The following is a 17613-nucleotide window of genomic DNA, read 5'->3' as shown; positions in this document are numbered from 1 at the left end:
CGGCCCACCGCCAACCAACAAAAAGAAAACACCAACAATGTCGCGCTCCTACGTCACCCCCTCGCAGCACCGCCACCTGCGCGCGTGCATGGTGTGCAGCTACGTGCAGCCGGCGGCCAAGTTCCGGCAGCAGGGCTGCCCCAACTGCGAGTTCCTCGAGATGCACGGCGCCGACGAGGCGCACATCGCCGACTGCACCTCGGCCGTCTTCGAGGGCCTCATCGCCCTGGCCGACCCCGGCTCGAGCTGGGTCGCCAAGTGGCAGCGCCTCGACGGGTACGTGCCGGGCATGTACGCTACCAAGGTTTCGGGGATCGTGAGTCTCTCTCTCTCTCTCTCTCTCTCTCTCTCTCTCGCGTTTCTAGATTCGGTAGTGAGGAATCCTGTGCTGATACGATGTGTGCAGCTTGGTGAGGAACAATTGGCCGCGTGCGAGGCTGCAGGCGTGAAGTACATCCCGTAAGCTATTACAGAACCGACCCTGTCTCGATTGACATCCAGTTGACCACTTCCACCGCAGGCGCGACGGCAGCGAACAGGAGGACTTCAACGAGGCATGAAAGAAAAGAAGGAAACAGCTATCCAAACCGACAAAAAAAAAACTATATCGATACCTTGTTATGCATTTGAGCGGGAAGTGGCGTTACAAAGACGATATCAAATATGCGCGCTCGAGGGTGGCACAATTGGCGTCAAAGTGGATATTTTACAACTGGGAAGGTACTGGGCAGCTGGAGGCACATGATGGTGGTCTGACGAGCAAGCAGTAATGGGAGGAGCAGGGCTAGACAGAAAGGATCTTATCTGATCAGATGAAAAACGTTCGGCGCTGCAACCCCCCCAAATACCCACCGAGGGTTCTCCAATTCGATGAACCAATGAACCATCGAGCATGATCTCCCTTCGGATACAGTATAATCGTGGTCGGGCCACCATTTTCGTGAAAGTCCTGCGCTCTTCCAGGAAGTGCTTGTTGCACTTCGAGAAGACTGTAGTAGCTGCAAGAGAGGGCTCCGTGTCGCTTAGCCAGAGCAATTCCAAAATACCGAAACGTCGAATTGTCTAGGCATCTCGCGTTATCGTCGCAGAAAATGGCGAAAGCTGTGCTGTGGAGGGATCGATTCACATGCCGCCGGATCATTTCCCCCCCGCTTCTCCTGCAGCACACAGTCTATCAACCTCCCTTGGGGCAACACCGCCGGCATTTGTGCCGACAGGGGTCTCACACCCGTTTGGCTGTCGCTGCTTCGCTCAGGAGGGGAAGACGGCCCACCTGCCAAAGCGGTGAATCAAGGCGAGATCGGTATACGACAGGATCGTATAAGAGCACGCATTATAGGTGGAGGGGGGCGAGGGGAGGGGAGACCGGGGTCTGGGGTTTGGCCATCGACAATCTTAATCTCATACGCATCTGCTACACATTCCCACATTTTCATTGTGGCAGCCGGCACGCAAGACGAAAATGGCGCCATACACAACCCACACGCATGTCTTCACGCTAAGGCACCCAAGGAGGTATGAGGATCGACCATGATTTTTAAAAAAGGAAAGTACCCACTCCGCATTCGCATACGATGCTTTCTTTCTTGAGAATGTGGTATCATCTGCATTTCCCAATGATGTCTCTACGCTCAACATAATCTTGTGTTTATCCACATAAACTGCAAGTGATATAATAGATACTCCCCAAGGCCTGCTAGAACAAACCCGCCCCAACGAGAGAAAAGATGATGGAAAAGGGCTAAAGGTATCGTCTAGAAAACGCGAAACTCCCCATCATAAAGTAATAAAACTCCTAAACCCCAGTGTCTGATGCAACAGTCAAATGTGAAACGCTCATGATGCCGCATACCGGTCGTTACGCAAATGTGAAAGCGGGTCGAGATCATCTCCATACAAGGTGGTGCATTGAGATCCTCGTGCCCCACGGGAGTTTGGCGGCCTAAAGCGCGAAGAGCAGACCCGCGGCAGCCGCGGCGGCGATGGGAGCCACCGGCATCGCCGTCTTCATCGGCATGGCAGCGTTGTCAGAGACGTCCAGGCCGCCGTTCCTTGCGCCTCCGGTGGCAACGACAATGGCTGACACGGCATTGGCGACGCCGGTTGCGTCCGGAACGGAAGCGGTGCCAGTGGTGATTTCCTCAATGTTCGAGTCAGTGGCGTTGTAATTGGTCTGAGCAAGGGAGATCTCGTTGTTGGCGAGGTCATATACGACATAAGCGGACCGCAGGAAGGTGTCACCAAGCACGGCAGTGGAGTCTCCGGCTGGGCTGATGCCAAGAATGCAGACGGCTTGGCCCTTTGAATAGCCTGCCAAGAGGACCAGCTCATTCATCGGGACGCTGATCGTGGGGGAGCTGAAGGTGAACTCCAGCGAGTCGGAACTGGTAGCCGCATCGCAGTCAATGAAGGCAGCACCCTCATTCTCGTCGTAAACGGCGTCGAAATCGTTGTAAATGCTGGTGACGACATCGTCCGGCAGATAGGTGAGACTGCTGCCCGAATCGAGAAGCACAGGGACGGCATCGGTACTGCTGGTGTTACTGTTTAAGTACGTTCCGGTGTTGCCGTTGGAGCCGATGCCGGTCAGCGCAATGATAAGCTCCCTGTACTGGCTGGCCTCCTGGAGGATGGGGAGGGTCGATAGACTGCCGTGGTACTTTTCCGTGTCCACGCCGCCAAAGAGGATGTTTCCTTTACTCGCATCCAGATCGTTCAACCACAGACTGTAGGCATTGGATTGGATGATTCCCTTGTTGACCAAAAGCTGGGGCAAGTTGGGATAAGCGGCGAGACCGGCTCGATTGACAGCGACTTCGTTCTTGGTGTAACCAATTCCCAAGACACCTTCTGACGAAGTCGACGTGTAGCCAATACCAAATTGCATATCCGTGAGATTTTGGCCGCCAAAGGTGAAGGTATCCTTGACATAATCACCGGATGCACCAGAGCCGTCCACATAGGAAATGTTGAACAGGCTGTTGACATATTCGTATGTTGACGAGTCGTTCGCGCTGTAGGTGCCAGAGCTCGAGCAGTCGTTCTGGGAAGAGGAGCAGAGATCGGAATCATCAGTGTTCACCCAGAGGTCGCTCGAGCCGGTGTCCAGATGGAGACGGAGTGATTGGGCAGGAGTTCCTAGGGAGGCGTTTGCGAAGTAGAGTGTTTCCAGGTTGTCGAGAGTCTCCTGCAGACTGTCTCTCTTTCTTCTCCTCCTCGCTTGGTCGCGCTCAATGGGATTTGAGACATGTCTTCTTTGGATTTCAGCACCGAAAACCTTTGGTGCCGAGTCCTGAGGTCAAGGTTAGGGGATGGATGGTGTGGCAAGGAGGTAGCGGCATACTGTTCTCTTGGCCAATTGGAGGCCGTCGGTTAAGGATATTAAGCCCGTGGCGAGCGTCAGTGCGACAGTGCACCTCATGGTTCCGGGTGAAGGAGGTTGGCGAGATGTACAAAATAGGAATGCAAGCAAGGCAGGATGCCGTCCAGGATATAACTTTTGGAGAAGCGAGAAGCACGCGGGTAGTGGGCCGGCAGAAAACTGCGACGGCTGTGCGATCAGGGATTGTTATGAGCCCCCGCGGAGAGGTACGTACGACGTACGGTGATGACGACGACTCTCCAGAAGTAGTGTGGCGGAGGTCGGCAATGACGGACCAAGCTTACCTCACGCGCCACCGGCGGAAAAGAAGATGAAGAGAAAGGGAAGAGAAAAGGCTAGTACCAGATGCGCAGACTGCGCGGGGCGTTCCTGAGAAATACTGCATTGCCATTGAGCAGCGGACTGAGACGGCCACTGCGTTTCGACTGCTGACGGCTGAGCGTTACTTGGCCCAAGCAATCAGCCAGGCTGTGCAGAGCATCATTGCACTATACGCTGACCAGGTAAGGATTGCGGCTGATGGGGGCCGGAGACGCTGGATGTAAGCGCCGTGTTGGTAAACGATAGGTTGCGAGGCGCGCGTCCCCAACCCACAGCTTTTGCGACAGCGACAGCCGCGATGTGCCGGAAGCCGCTGAGTCCGAGTTTTGCCATGCACCGAGCCAAGCTGCCCTTAAGGCCGCACAAGCAGGATTGCGTGCTGCCAGCTGGCCAGCTGCCGCCGCCGAGCCGTACCGCATGGGCCCATAGGCTGAGACTTTGCTGAAGGCGGATGTGACGCGTAAGGCTGCGGCCTGTGGCCCGGAGACGCGGCTGTCTCCGTCGGACCGTCAGCTGTCTGCCACTGTTGGCAGAGTTCGGCGCAGGTACAGGGCGGCAGCAGCGCGAGCGCATCAGGGCGTCTCTGTGGATCTGGAGTGCGACAAGGCCCCCCCATCGTGCTCAGGGCCCTGCATGACAAGAGGGGTGCTGTGGTGCGGGGAGTGTGAGAGCGCTAAATGAGGCTGGCGGAAGATCTCGCGCTCGGCCTGTGGCGAAACCGAAGGACTGAGCCCTGCCTGAACCCTGCCTGAGCCCTGTCCGTGGCCCGAGCCCTGAGAAGCCTGGTGCACGGGCCTCGCTTTTCGCGGGCGCGGTTGAACACGCGTTGACGCGACTGCTCCACAGCACGCGACGCAATCGTCAAGCTCAGCATCGCGCCAACCCACCACCACGGTATCGCTCGCCACCATGGTGACCGCCGAGTCTTCCAGCGCTGCCGCGCGCAACGGCCTGAAGGCCCAACCCAACGGCACCGCCGCCGGCTACGAACTGCCATGGTCCGTTTCTGTGGCTCACCCTGCCGTTTCCCGCACTGATGGTGTTGCGCTCTAGGGTTGAGAAATACCGTCCGCTCATCTTAGACGACATCGTAGGCAACACCGAGACAATCGAGCGCCTCAAAATCATTGCCAAAGATGGAAACATGCCGCACGTTATCATCTCGGGCATGCCTGGCATTGGAAAGACCACGTCGATATTGTGCCTGGCCCGCCAGCTGCTTGGAGATGCATACAAAGAAGCTGTCCTGGAGCTCAACGCCAGCGATGAGCGAGGCATTGATGTTGTGAGAAACCGTATCAAGGGTTTTGCGCAGAAGAAGGTCACGCTCCCCGCAGGCCGACAGAAAATTGTCATCCTGGATGAGGCAGACAGGTAGGCTGTGCTAGACCGTCATCCTGGACCACGCTGACCGGTGACTAGTATGACGTCGGGTGCTCAGCAAGCCTTACGGCGAACCATGGAAATATACTCGTCGACGACTCGGTTCGCCTTCGCGTGCAACCAATCGAACAAGATCATCGAGCCGCTTCAGTCCCGTTGCGCCATTTTGCGGTATTCCCGGTTGACGGACGCGCAACTCGTAAAGCGGCTGATGCAGATCTGCGAGGCGGAGAAGGTCGAGTATTCCGAAGACGGTCTTGCCGCTCTTGTGTTTTCGGCCGAGGGAGACATGCGTCAGGCAATCAACAACCTGCAGAGCACGCATGCGGGCTTCGGCTTCGTCAACGGTGACAATGTCTTCAAAGTGGTTGACAGCCCGCATCCCATCAAGGTCCAAGCAATGATCAAGGCTTGCCATGAGCAGAACGTCGATGTCGCTCTCGACAGCCTCCGCGAGCTCTGGTGGGTTCCATGTTTACTTGGGCATGGCAGCATCACTGACACTGGTCATAGGGAGCTCGGATATTCTTGCCACGACATCATCAGCACCATGTTCAAGGTCACCAAAACGATTCCTAGCCTGTCTGAGCACGCCAAGCTTGAGTTCATCAAGGAAATCGGCTTCACACACATGCGCATCCTCGAAGGCGTGCAAACCTTCCTGCAGTTGTCTGGATGCGTTGCACGGCTGTGTAAGATTAACATGAAGCCCAGCCTGTTCGCAATCCCGAAGTCAAAGTCGTGAAAGACCGATTTTGCCTGGTCTCGGAAATTGTGTTTGCTGCATCTTACACGGCGTTATGGATAGGAATGTAGGCGGGGCATGAGCTTGAGAGGATGGGGCTGGAATCTAAAAATAATGACCAACAAGGCGCTAGGATTATCAGGAAAATCAGTTACGGAGTGAGACAGGCCTCAGTGCCGAACAGGGAGCTTGAGTTAGACTGCGGAGCTCGGACGAAATCGACTCGCTAGTGGTTCGACATCACGGGCTGTTGTCTCTTCGGGTGCCACGGCACAAGATGCGAATGGAAGCGAGATATAGCATGAGTTTAAAGCCATGACCGGATGCGGTTGCCACAAGCGTTTGGGTCTCAAGTCTAGATAATTTTTTTATCGTCCCCTGCGTGCTAACTCTCTTATTACCCCACGCTCGCTATGGCATGGATGGCTCCCTCGGAAGAACAGCAGGGCTCCAACGCTCCAACCTGACTCGGAGCGGTGTCAATGCACGTGGACTCCTGCTTAAGTTCAGCGAGCTTGTCATTGGTCGATTAGCCTCGAAGATCTCATGCATCGCGCTGGAGCAGCACCCGCACGCACCCCTCAATCCAGAAACGTGGGGCCAAGGGGACCAACTGGACAACACCAGTCCCGGAGGCCAGGAGACGGAGCCAAGCATAAGCAACATGACCTCACAGAAGTGGGTAGCCAGATTGTTCCTGGCGCCAGCTGCGTGGTCGGCGGGGAAGGCTCTCGCGGCTATCGATAAAGAAACACCTACCCCGCAGCGCACTGACGGATTCCCCGCGACGCTCACATCCCGCGGCTGCCGATCGAGAAGCTCATATATTGACTGTCTTGCGCAAAAGGCGTGGCGGTGGCTCCTTGTGGTTGAGATCCTCTCGGCCACGCCGAGCAGGGAATGGGCGTTGCTGTGGACAAGAGAAGGCGCGAATTAACGGCGGGGCGTCTGCTGCATCTCACGCGTTCGCAGATGGCGTCAAGCACGCCATCCAGGGTCCCCGCAGAGACCTTCATCCCAGCGACCGATCTCGGAACTGCTCAAATCTCACGGCTGCTGCCCGCTCTCTCTTACTTGTGTTCTTCACCCCTCCTCCTCTCCAGCACCGTGACTGTGAATTTTCGGATCGTTATACCATACGACCAGACCTTGGGCTTGAGCTTCGCGAGTTACTCCGCAGCAAGACAAAATGAGCGACGAGACTCCTCAGAGATTCGAGACCCTCCAGCTTCACGCTGGGTAGGTGCTATCCGGCGCGATGAGCTGTTATGACTGCGCTGACCAAGTGCTCACAGCCAGGAGCCTGACCCGGCGACTAGGTCTCGCGCGACGCCCATCTACGCCACTACTGTGCGTTTTCACAGCTCTTGATCGTATCTCCGGCTTTAGAAACTGAAATTCGCAGTCATACGTCTTCAATGACTCCGCGCACGGTGCGAGGCTGTTCGGCCTCAAGGAGTTCGGCAACATCTACAGCCGCATCATGAATGTAAGCAATTGGGCCCCAGGATTTTTGGCGAGCGCATAAGCTGAGAGGAGACTGCGTCATGTCTAGCCCACCGTCGATGTCTTCGAGAAGCGTATGGCAGCCCTCGAGAACGGCGTTGCGGCCGTCGCAGCCGCGTCCGGTCAGGCTGCTCAGTTTCTGGCCATCGCCGCCCTTGCCGAAGCTGGCGACAACATCATCTCGACCTCGAACCTGTACGGCGGTACTTACAACCAGTTCAAGGTTGCCTTCCGGCGCCTAGGCATCAACACCAAATTCGTCAATGGCGACAAGCCTGAGGACTTCAAGGCCTTGATCGATGACAAGACCAAGGCTATTTACCTTGAGAGCATTGGCAACCCCAAGTACAATGTGCCAGACTATGAGGCAATCTGCAAAATTGCGCACGATGCCGGTGTGCCTGTTGTTGTACGTGGGTTCGTAATTCCATTGAAGCCGGAACAAGAGCTAACAGGGTTGGATATTGTTCAGGTTGACAACACCTTCGGTGCCGGCGGTTTCTTCTGTCGCCCCATTGACCATGGCGCTGACATTGTCGTGCACTCGGCAACCAAGTGGATTGGTGGTCACGGTACCACCATCGGCGGTGTCGTTATCGACAGCGGCAAGTTCGACTGGGGCAAGAACGCGAAGCGCTTCCCCACCATGGTCGAGCCTTCGCCCGGCTACCACGGCCTGAAGTTCTGGGAGACGTTCGGCCCCATCACTTTCGCCATCCGTGTCCGCGTCGAGATCCTCCGAGACCTCGGCCCGGCGCTGAACCCCTTCGCTGCCCAGCAGCTCCTGCTCGGTCTTGAGACGCTCTCTCTGCGTTGCGAGAGGCACGCCGAGAACGCGATCAAGCTCGCCAGGTGGCTCGAGCAGAACCCCAATGTCTCGTGGGTCTCGTACCCTGGTCTCGAGAACCATCCCAGCCACCAGCTCGCCAAGAAATACCTCCCCAGGGGCTTCGGCGGTGTCTTGTCTTTTGGTGTCAAGGGTGACGCCGAGGCGGGTAGCCAGGTCGTTGACAATTTGAAGCTTATCTCCAACCTCGCCAAGTAAGTCACTGCTGATGAACTAGCAATCGCTCGAGCGAGGTTACTGATCGCGTATCGAAACAGTGTCGGTGACTCCAAGTCTTTGGCCATTCACCCCTGGAGCACCACTCATGAGCAACTTAGCGATGAAGAGAAGATCAGCAGTGGCGTCACTGAAGTATGTTCCCACGGCACCGATTCGAAAGGAGCGGATCAAGAGGGTCAAACAAGTTTCTAATCATCTCCCCGCTTGCAGGATCTCATCCGTATCTCTGTCGGAACCGAGCATATCGACGACATCATTGCCGACTTCGAGCAGTCTTTCGCACAGTCCGCGACCAAGCCGGAGGCTTCTGGCGATGCGGCGAACGCTGCCAAGACGGGCAGCGTTGCTGTTGACGCTAAGCTGAGCGGTTCCACCTAGAGAAAACAAGATGGTTTAGAGAGGCTTGGAGAGAGAGAGTGTGTGTGAGTGAGTGAGAGAGCGATATTCCCGTGTGTTTTATGATTCCCTTTGAATAATTTTTGTTGAGCGGGTTTGTAAATGCAATTATATTCTATCCGAAGTTCGAGTTGCCATGGGCTTGACGCCGCGCTTGGTTTCATTTGTGTGATTTGCTATTGTGTCTACAGTCTCCACGTTTAATCCGAGACTGGAGTAATACATTGGAGATTTGTTCGTTCTCCAGACAGGTCTGATACGTTGGATCAACTTGGGAACGTTCGTCTTGAGTTCGAATTTTTGCATTTTAAATGACCTTACTCTGGGTCCCTCCTAGCTATCAAACTTGGATTTGTGAAGCGCCTCTTAAGCGGCTTGGACTTTTTACAGCCCATTTGACCCTACGAGAAGGCAGAACCTTACAACTTTGGTCTCGTCTCATATTCGCTCTCAACTATTCGCCGCTTTTCATCCAATTAGACCATCTCCCCACCTCCTTCCCTAACGTCTCCTCCGTGACACCTCCCCTCAAGCCCCTGAGCAAACCTTCGCTTCTATTCCGCCTCACCATCGCTCTACTCGCCTGTCTTCATCCACTCATGTTTTCCAGGCGAGCAGTGAACTTCAGAAAAGCAAGTGATACCCATATTCAACGCCCGTAACTAAGGACGGCAGTAACAGCGATACATATAAGGCATCGAAGAACCTTCTTTTTTGTGGCACGGCTGGTCGTGTGGCAGAGACGTAATCGGTGCAGGAAACGCACGTCTGCGATTTGCAAGTTTCCGAGATCAAATTACCAGAAGCGGCAAGTCTGTATCACTCCACCAGGATACGGATTGACACGATTAGAAGTGCGGGGAAAAGCCCTCTTGCTCGGTCCTCAAAAGCGACTTCTTCCCCGCGTGGCTGCAAAGAAAGAGAAAAAAAAAGAAAGCCAACATGTGTCAACGCCAAGGACCAAGGGGAGAGCGGACATATTTCCATTTTGCATGTGAAGACGTCACGTGCGGTGGGCAGCAGGGTGATGCAAGGCGATCTGAATGGCGTGCATGTGGCTTGAGTTACCCCGGAATTCCTGCCGGTGGCTAGCGCGCAGCCGGGGGGGAGGAAGGAGGTCAGCGGGCGCCGTGCTCTCTGTGGACGAGGAGCTGGGGGGTTTTTCGGTCAGCGGGTCGGTCGACCCCCCTGCCGCGAGGCGGTGGGCGCGTGAGCGGGGAGTCCGGCCGTTAGCAGCACGCAGACAATGCTGTTCTGGGGGGTGAGTTGCGTGCCGGAGATGGCGGGCTCCTTAAAGGCAGAATGATAGCTGGGGCCCGTGCGCTACGGCCGATTCGCTGCGGTGCGTCGGTCGCCCCAAGCTGGGCAGATGCCGAGGCTCCTACGGCCAGTCGGCCGCTGGACGATGCGCTGTATCAACCGCCCTCCGCCGCACCTCCAGCTCTTGCCCACCTCCGGAGCCCGCCCCTTCTTCTCTCCTCGGACCTGAGCTGCGTGTGACAGCCTCTCCTTCCCGCGTTTCCTTGGGATTTTTTAGACATAGAGGCATAGACCACACCTCTCGTCCTTGAGTGCTGCCGCCCGCCTGACATCACCGTTCCGCTTTCATTTTCTTGGCTCCGCACTGCTCCGCCTTCAAGCCACGACGCGTGGGTTTCCCTCTTCAGCCCCTCCCCGGCATCGCCGACCCGACTGCTGACCAGCCGCCTGATGCCAGCTTCGTCCCCCAGCCGTTAGATTTCTCGCGCTTGCTCGTCGACATCTCGTCAACCGCCCGATTCTACCGCCATGGCTCCCAAGTTGCTCGCGGTGCAGCGCGCCGCTGATATCGGAGGCATCCCGCCGAACGGCAAGCCCCACAGCGTGCCCGTCCCCGGCACCGCCACCGAGAACAGGACCGCCACCTACAGGCATTGGCGCTTTGCCGACCGCCCGCTGGAGACGCTGGACGAGACGGTCAGTCGACCTGATGAGGAGCGAGCGACCAGGCGCTGACTCTTTCTTTGCTTTTCCTTAGGTCCAAACGCTACACGATGCGTTCGAGCAGTCCGGTAAGCTTTTTTGGGGACGGAGAGAGAGCCGGCTGAGAGGTGGACTGACGCCTCCGTAGCGCGCAACAATCCCGGGAGCCGCTGCCTTGGCTACCGCCCCTACGACCCTGTGACGAAAACGTACGGGGCATACGTGTGGGAGGACTACGCGACGGTTCAGACGAGGAGGAAGAACTTCGGTGCTGGTCTGGTCAAGGTCTTCGAGGAAGCTGGCGTGTCGCCGGTGCGCGGGCTTGGTATTGGCCTGTGGTGCCAGAACAGGCCGGAATGGCAGATAACCGGTACGTGATCGCTTCCAGGGGAGAGTAGGATGCCGGCGCAGCTGATGGTGGGATCCAGATCTGGGAGCCATGTCGCAGGGAATGTTCACCGTCTCCATCTACGATACTCTGGGCCCGGATACCACCGAGTACATCATAAACCACGCGGAGCTGAAGTGCGTCGCGACTTCGCTCAACCACGTCGCCGCTCTCTTGAAGCTCAAGCCCCGCATGCCCTCGTTGCAACTCATCGTCTGCTTGGACCCCCTTAGTGAGGGCGAACGGCCGGGCGAGTCCAAGGGCGACCTTCTCAACGCCATCGCGGCTGACCTTGGAGTTCGCATCCTCTACTTGAGGGATGTCGAGGCGATCGGAGAGCAGAACCCCCGTCCTTACGACCCTCCCACTGCGGATGACGTTATCACCATCAATTACACCTCGGGCACCACTGGTAACCCCAAGGGTGTTGTGTTGACGCACAGGAACGCCATTGGCGCCACCAGCTCATCCATGACCATTACTAACCAGACTGGCGACGATGTCATGTGCTCTTTCCTGCCTCTTGCCCACATCTTCGAGCGTGTTGGTGAGCATGCTGCTCTCTGGGGAGGCTGTGGAATCGGCTATTTCCACGGAAACATCCAGGAGCTTGTCGACGACCTGAAGCTTCTGCGGCCGACGGTTTTCAGCGGAGTTCCTCGTCTGTACAACCGCTTCGGCGGTGCTGTCAAGGCCGCAACTCTGCAGGCGCCGGGTGTCAGGGGATCGCTATCGCGACATGTTGTGAGCACCAAGTTGGCCGCGCTTGAAGGCCCTAACCCCACCACCCAGCACTTCTTCTGGGACCGCATCTGGTCGAAGAAGGCTGCAGCAGCACTCGGGCTGGACAGGACAAAGACCATGGTCACTGGCTCGGCTCCGATCGATCCTTCGCTGCAGAACTTCCTCCGCGTCGTCTGCGCGAACGATTTCGTCCAGGGCTACGGCCTGACGGAGACGTATGCCGCGTCCGTTGCGCAGTTGGCCGGCGACCACTCCTCGGGCAACTGCGGCGCCGCCACCCCGTCCACCGAATTCTGCCTGGAGTCCGTCCCGGACATGGAATACCTCGCGACGGACAAGCCCAGGCCGCGCGGCGAGGTCCTGCTGCGCGGCCCCACGCGTTTCCGGGAGTACTTCCGCAACCCGGAGGAGACGGCCAAGAGCGTGGACGCGGACGGCTGGTTCCACACGGGCGACATTGGCGAGATCGACGAGCTGGGCCGGCTCCGGATCATCGACCGCCGCAAGAACGTGCTCAAGCTGGCGCAGGGCGAGTACATTTCGCCGGAGCGCATCGAGAACGTGTACCTGGCCAACTGCAACTGGCTGGGCACGGCGTACGTGCACGGCGACTCGACGCAGGCGTGCCTGGTGGGCCTGTTCGGCATCCAGCCCGACCAGTTCGCCAACTTCGCGGGCAAGGTCCTCGGCAAGGCCATCGCGGACACGGACGCGGCGGCGCTCGCCGAGGCGGCGGACAGCCCGAAGGTGCGCGCGGCGGCGCTGAAGGAGCTGGACAGGGCGGGCCGCAAGGCAAAGTTCAACAGCTACGAGAAGGTCAAGGCGATCCGGCTGTTGGTCGATCCGTTCACGATTGAGAACGAGCTCTTGACGCCGACGTAAGTTGATATTTTTTTTTTCCCCGGTCATGATGATAGACGAGAGTCGCGCTAACGATGATTGGGGGGTGTGGGACAGTCTCAAGCTCAAGCGTCCGCAGACGGCGAAGAAGTACCGCGATCTCATCGACGCGTGCTACGAGGAGGCGCTGGCGGAGCCTCCGAAGGCGAAGCTGTAGAAATCCGTGTCCTGTCAACGTTTCAGATGTGGTGGAGATGGGAGATATTTCATGGGACCGCATTGGATGTTGCCTTTCCGAGACGTCGGCGGTGCGGAGCAGAGCATTTGCACGTTCTTTTCTTTTGGTGAACATATAGGGAGGCCATTTTGTACAACTTTGTGGCATAGAGGCGAGGTGGGGTGAGACGAGATCGAAGGCATGTCATGTTTTGAGCGGCTGACAAAGGATCTGGGGAGAAAGAGGGGGCGGCAATGAGTATGTCTGGAGCACGAAGGTATATATGAATGCGGGATTTTAGTCCATATCTGACTGCTGTCTTTTTCGATCGAATCTATGGACCTTGTCAATGCTTCGCAAGCCGAGGCGGAACGAGTTTGGAATATATGTCTTTCGAAGAGTACGGGGAATTGTTGCTAACAAAGCAATTAGAGTTACGGGAGCTTCCTTTTTTTCCTCTCCCGCTTCGCACGTGGAAGTGGTGGCATTCGGCTGCTGAAACATATCGATGCCGAAGAGCCGGAAAAGGGACGCGCATGCACGATGGAACGGGCGGGATCTGACGAGAGGAATGGAAGGGAGGGAGGGAGGGTGCTGAGCGTGCGTGCTGGGCGGGAAAAGCGGAAGGGTAGACGGAGACCATCGTGTAGTAGTTATTATTTGGCTTTGCGTTGCACGTTGTGGGCGTTCGTGTCTCGTGTCGTGTCGTGACAGGCACCCTTGTTGCTGCATACAGACTCGTGCTGCTGCTACGTCGTCTTACATGCCTTAGTTCTTTTCTAGCTCCTTCTTCTCTGCTCTACCACCACTTAACGACGAATTGCGGTTGCTGTCGTTTCTACGGACGTTTCCACCTCTCGTTATTTTTTGTTTTGTTTTTTTGCTCCCTCTTGTCTGTTTTGGCGCGGGATCTTATCCTCTCGATTGCACTCGCTCGCTCGCTCGCTCGCTCTCCGACCGCCGTCCGTCCCAGAAAAAACCGCGCTGCCGACGGAACCCCCGTGGTTGACGTGCACACCCCACGCGTCGCGCATCCCGCACATCTGCAACGCTCACCCCTCTCTCACTCACTCACACACAATCATCGTCCAGAGGGACGCCGTACACACACACACAACCGCAAAACGAACAGGCGTCGAGGAAACACCGCATTCCCCGCGGCGCAATACTGACCCAGCCGGTCGACGACGCCCAACGCTCTCCGATCTACATAACGCCGCCGCCGCCGCCGCCGCCGCCGCCGCACGGCCAATTCGCCCCATCCCCCGCGGGGAGCAATTACATAGCTTCTACCTACCTACCTTTCCTGCTTGCGCGGCAAAGCAAGCAAGCAAGCAAACGAACGAACGAACGACCCAACCCTTCCCGTCCGCCGCCGTACATACCCACTCACCAGCCAACCTACCTACCTACCTACCTACCTACCAACGCACCGTAAACGTCCTCACGCCTCAAAACGTCCTCACGCCTCAAAACATCCCCGCCTCACGAACCGCCCGGCGCCTGCCAAAAGCGCCCTTCTCCCCCAAAAAATACTCGCCGCCGCGTCGCGCCCCAACTTCTCGTCCCACGCGTAACTCGGACCAGAGAGAGAGAGAGGAGGGGGGGATTTTTTCTGCCCAGCATTCCGGTTGGTTGGTGGTCCAACGGAGGGATCAGGGATTGAGGGGGAAAAAAAACAAAGGATAGAGGAAACCTCGATGGCGCGCCTCGACCTTGCGCCCCCGCCCCCGCCGCGGTCGCGACCATCGCGGTCGCGGTCACGGATGACGGCGGCAGCAGCGTTCGCCGCCGCCGGTTTCGCCGCGCTCACATGCCTCGCCTCGCTCGGCTCCCCGGCGTCGTCGTTCTCGTCGTCGAGCTTCGTCGCATACGCGGCGGAGGTGTCGCCGCCGTCGGCGGCGGCGGCGCCGGGCGAGGAGGCGGATCACAATCACATGCGGTTAGCGCAGGAGGACGTGATGGGGTTTGTGGGCGTGGAGCTGGAGCTGGACGACGCGAGGGCGGGAGCGGGAGCGGATGGGGAGGACGAGGACGAGGAGGAGGAGGAGGAGCGGCGGCGGCAGCAGCAGCAGGTGTCGCAGTACGAACCCGCGTTTGTGGGCGTGATACGGGATATCATCGGGAGGCAGGCGTCGTCGTCGTCGTCGTCGTCGTTCGTGACGCTGACGAATAACGAGGTGGGCACGAGCTCGATCCTGGCGGGGAAGACGCTTTATTTTCGGTTTGAGAACTCGTCTGTTTGGGGCAATTTTTCGGCTGAGACGCCTGGGTTGCCGGAGATGGATGGGAGGAAGCTGTTGTCGAGGGAGAGTATGGATAGGGAGCTGAAGAGGAGGGGGGTGGGGGTGGAGGTGGAGGAGGAGGAGGAGGAGGAGGAGGAGGGGGACGAGGACGTGGACGTGGACGTGGATGGGAAGGTTGTGCTGAGGAAGAGGGCGGCGGCGACGAGGCAGGTGTACGTGTCGATGAATACGTGTAATCAGCCGGACATCAATGGGACGACGACGCAGGAAGCTCCGCCGCAGCTGACGCTGTACATCTCGACTTCGGACAAGAACAAGTCGCCCGGGCCGAGCGCGGAGAGCACTCTGCAGAGCACGCACACGCTGAGCGGCGGCTTCGCGAGCGCTACGATCAACGCGACTTCGAACGTGTACATTGGCGTGTCTGCCCCGTCGCCTCTACCCGACGGCTTTACTGGGGACTGGCAATTCCAGGTTGCGGCCTCTATCGACCAGTCCTTCCATCAATACAACGAACCCAAGTCTGCCAACTCGTTCGTGTACCTCGTCGATACGGATACAAACTCGGCACTGTTCGTCACGGACAACCTTACGTCATCAGACCCAGGCGAGGACGACTACGAACGTTGGATGCGGGCGGGTAATCCTTTCCAGCTGTTCGCGTACAGCAGCAACATGACGGCCATCAAGGGCATGGAAAGGTCCTACTGCGGGTTGTTGAACGCGTGGAACGAGGAACCGTCGAGCCAGATCAGCGGCATGACGACCAGGGGCTTGGGAAACAAGCCGAAGGAGCAGTTCTACGTCCAGGGTCTGAACGGGAGCACGCCGTATTTTGCTTTCCCGGTCATGTACGGCAATTCGACGGCTGCCGGATCGGGTGTCGTCGGTGGCGGTGGGCAGGTCTGGGCACCAGTAAACTTCACGACGAAGGCCGGTAAGTTCCAAAAACCCAGCTCGCAGAGAGAGTGAGAGAAAGAGAGAATGACATTGTTGACTCGTGCGTTTATTCCAGACGGCAACTGCCAAGTCATCTTCAACCTCACCTTCTGCGACGAGGTCGCATACGCCGTCCCCTCGAACCCGAACCGGTACAACCTGACGACGCTGGTGGACCTGTACGACTCGTACGCGGCGAACCACTACCAAAACTTCAACTACTCGCTCCAGCAGATCCCGTGCAACACGACCAACACGGCGCAATACTCCCTCGCCAAGACGTGCGACGACTGCGCCCACGACTACAAGAACTGGCTCTGCGCCGTCACCATCCCCCGCTGCGAAGACTTCTCCGCCACCGACGCCTGGCTGCAACCCCGCAACATCGCGCAGCCCTTCGCCAACGGCACCGCCCTCGCCGACACGCAGTTCGGCCGCGACAACGACGGCGCCAACCCCCTCAGCAACGCCACCCTCCGCGACCGCCTCTACGCCAACAGCTCGCGCAACCCCATCATCGACGAAAAGGTCCAGCCCGGCCCTTACAAGGAGGTCCTCCCCTGCGAGGACCTGTGCTACTCCCTCATCCAGAGCTGCCCCGCCAGCTTCGAGTTCGCGTGCCCCGTCCGCGGCAGGGGGCTCGAGCGCAGCTACGGGAACCGCAACGGCAACGAGGACGGGTCCGTCACGTGCAGCTATCTCGGCGCGGTGTATTACGTCAATGGGGGGGCGAGTTTGGTGATGGGGATGGGGGGGCTGGTGGGGAGGAGCGCGGTGGTTGCTGGGGCGACGGTGGGGTGGGTTCTGTGGGGGGGTTGGGGCGCGTAGGTCTTTTTTGTTATTGGGTGGGGGCGAAAATCCTGGGGGGATGGGGATGGATGGAGGAGGTGGTGGTGGTGGTGAGGAAAAGGAGTGAGTTCGGATCGGTATATATGTGAAGTACGTCTCTCTCTCTCTTTCAAAAGGCGTTGTTGAGAGATGGCTGGGCGGCGCTTTTGGTTTTCCCATTGTTTTTTTTTTGTCGTTCCTTTTTCTCAACAGCAAGAAAATTGACATGATGCGTCAGAAAGCATGGATGTGATTCGCACATGGTTGATTGCACTTTTCTTGTTTAGTGTCGTTGAGGCTGGATTCTGCACATGTGCAAAAGGTTCGTTGATATCGATCATGTCATGGCCAACAGCAGCAGCACGTCATCTTCCCATGCATCTGTAGTACACTCGACGCTATACATATATAAGTGAGTCTTCGTCTCTGTCTGGATCCTTCCCCTTCGTCGCTCGTGTTTCTTTGCCTTACAACAAATGGACTGCGTTGAGGTCTTCGACATCGTTTTACTGCCTCTTGATCGCCGGCAGCGATTCTCTCACCTGGATCGTGGCAGCAAAAAAATCAATGATTGATAATGACGTGGCGATGCGTCTGCGGGAGGTTTTTTTTTTTTTTTTGGAAAATGCTGACTGTCGTAAAAGTCTAAG

At 57.5% G+C, this 17613-nt stretch overlaps 6 protein-coding genes across 6 annotated transcripts; 5 read left to right on the top strand and 1 right to left on the bottom strand.

Moving 5' to 3' along the window:
* Positions 1-37: 37 nt before the first annotated feature.
* BKCO1_880006 (transcriptional elongation protein) lies at positions 38-560 on the top strand (the record flags this gene model as incomplete). The annotated part of the gene is made up of 3 exons (XM_020279683.1): positions 38-316; positions 407-459; positions 521-560. 3 exons carry the CDS (start codon positions 38-40, stop codon positions 558-560), a joined length of 372 nt encoding a protein of 123 aa, XP_020125455.1.
* A 1382-nt stretch (positions 561-1942) lies between these two features.
* Positions 1943-3421, bottom strand: BKCO1_880005 (aspartic-type endopeptidase; the record flags this gene model as incomplete). The annotated part of the gene is made up of 2 exons (XM_020279682.1): positions 1943-3292; positions 3344-3421. 2 exons carry the CDS (start codon positions 3419-3421, stop codon positions 1943-1945), a joined length of 1428 nt encoding a protein of 475 aa, XP_020125458.1.
* Positions 3422-4612: 1191 nt separating this feature from the next.
* On the top strand, positions 4613-5831 carry BKCO1_880004 (replication factor c subunit 4; the record flags this gene model as incomplete). The annotated part of the gene is made up of 4 exons (XM_020279681.1): positions 4613-4701; positions 4757-5077; positions 5126-5548; positions 5600-5831. 4 exons carry the CDS (start codon positions 4613-4615, stop codon positions 5829-5831), a joined length of 1065 nt encoding a protein of 354 aa, XP_020125457.1.
* Positions 5832-7020: 1189 nt separating this feature from the next.
* BKCO1_880003 (o-acetylhomoserine-lyase) lies at positions 7021-8781 on the top strand (the record flags this gene model as incomplete). The annotated part of the gene is made up of 7 exons (XM_020279680.1): positions 7021-7070; positions 7127-7181; positions 7237-7320; positions 7387-7746; positions 7810-8378; positions 8442-8535; positions 8614-8781. The coding sequence occupies 7 exons, from the start codon at positions 7021-7023 to the stop codon at positions 8779-8781; spliced, it is 1380 nt and encodes a 459-aa protein (XP_020125460.1).
* A 1806-nt stretch (positions 8782-10587) lies between these two features.
* BKCO1_880002 (amp-binding enzyme) lies at positions 10588-12950 on the top strand (the record flags this gene model as incomplete). Its single annotated transcript, XM_020279678.1, has 5 exons — positions 10588-10755; positions 10817-10850; positions 10910-11131; positions 11190-12771; positions 12851-12950. 5 exons carry the CDS (start codon positions 10588-10590, stop codon positions 12948-12950), a joined length of 2106 nt encoding a protein of 701 aa, XP_020125459.1.
* A 1766-nt stretch (positions 12951-14716) lies between these two features.
* BKCO1_880001 (calcium channel subunit mid1) lies at positions 14717-16963 on the top strand (the record flags this gene model as incomplete). Its single annotated transcript, XM_020279667.1, has 2 exons — positions 14717-16133; positions 16212-16963. 2 exons carry the CDS (start codon positions 14717-14719, stop codon positions 16961-16963), a joined length of 2169 nt encoding a protein of 722 aa, XP_020125461.1.
* Positions 16964-17613: the final 650 nt, after the last annotated feature.

The sequence above is a fragment of the Diplodia corticola genome, assembly GCF_001883845.1.
Source record: "Diplodia corticola strain CBS 112549 chromosome Unknown scaffold88, whole genome shotgun sequence".
Taxonomy (NCBI): Eukaryota; Fungi; Ascomycota; class Dothideomycetes; order Botryosphaeriales; family Botryosphaeriaceae; genus Diplodia; species Diplodia corticola.
The sequence above is the reverse complement of the archived record's forward strand: the minus strand, read 5'-3'. Positions and strand labels throughout refer to the sequence as shown.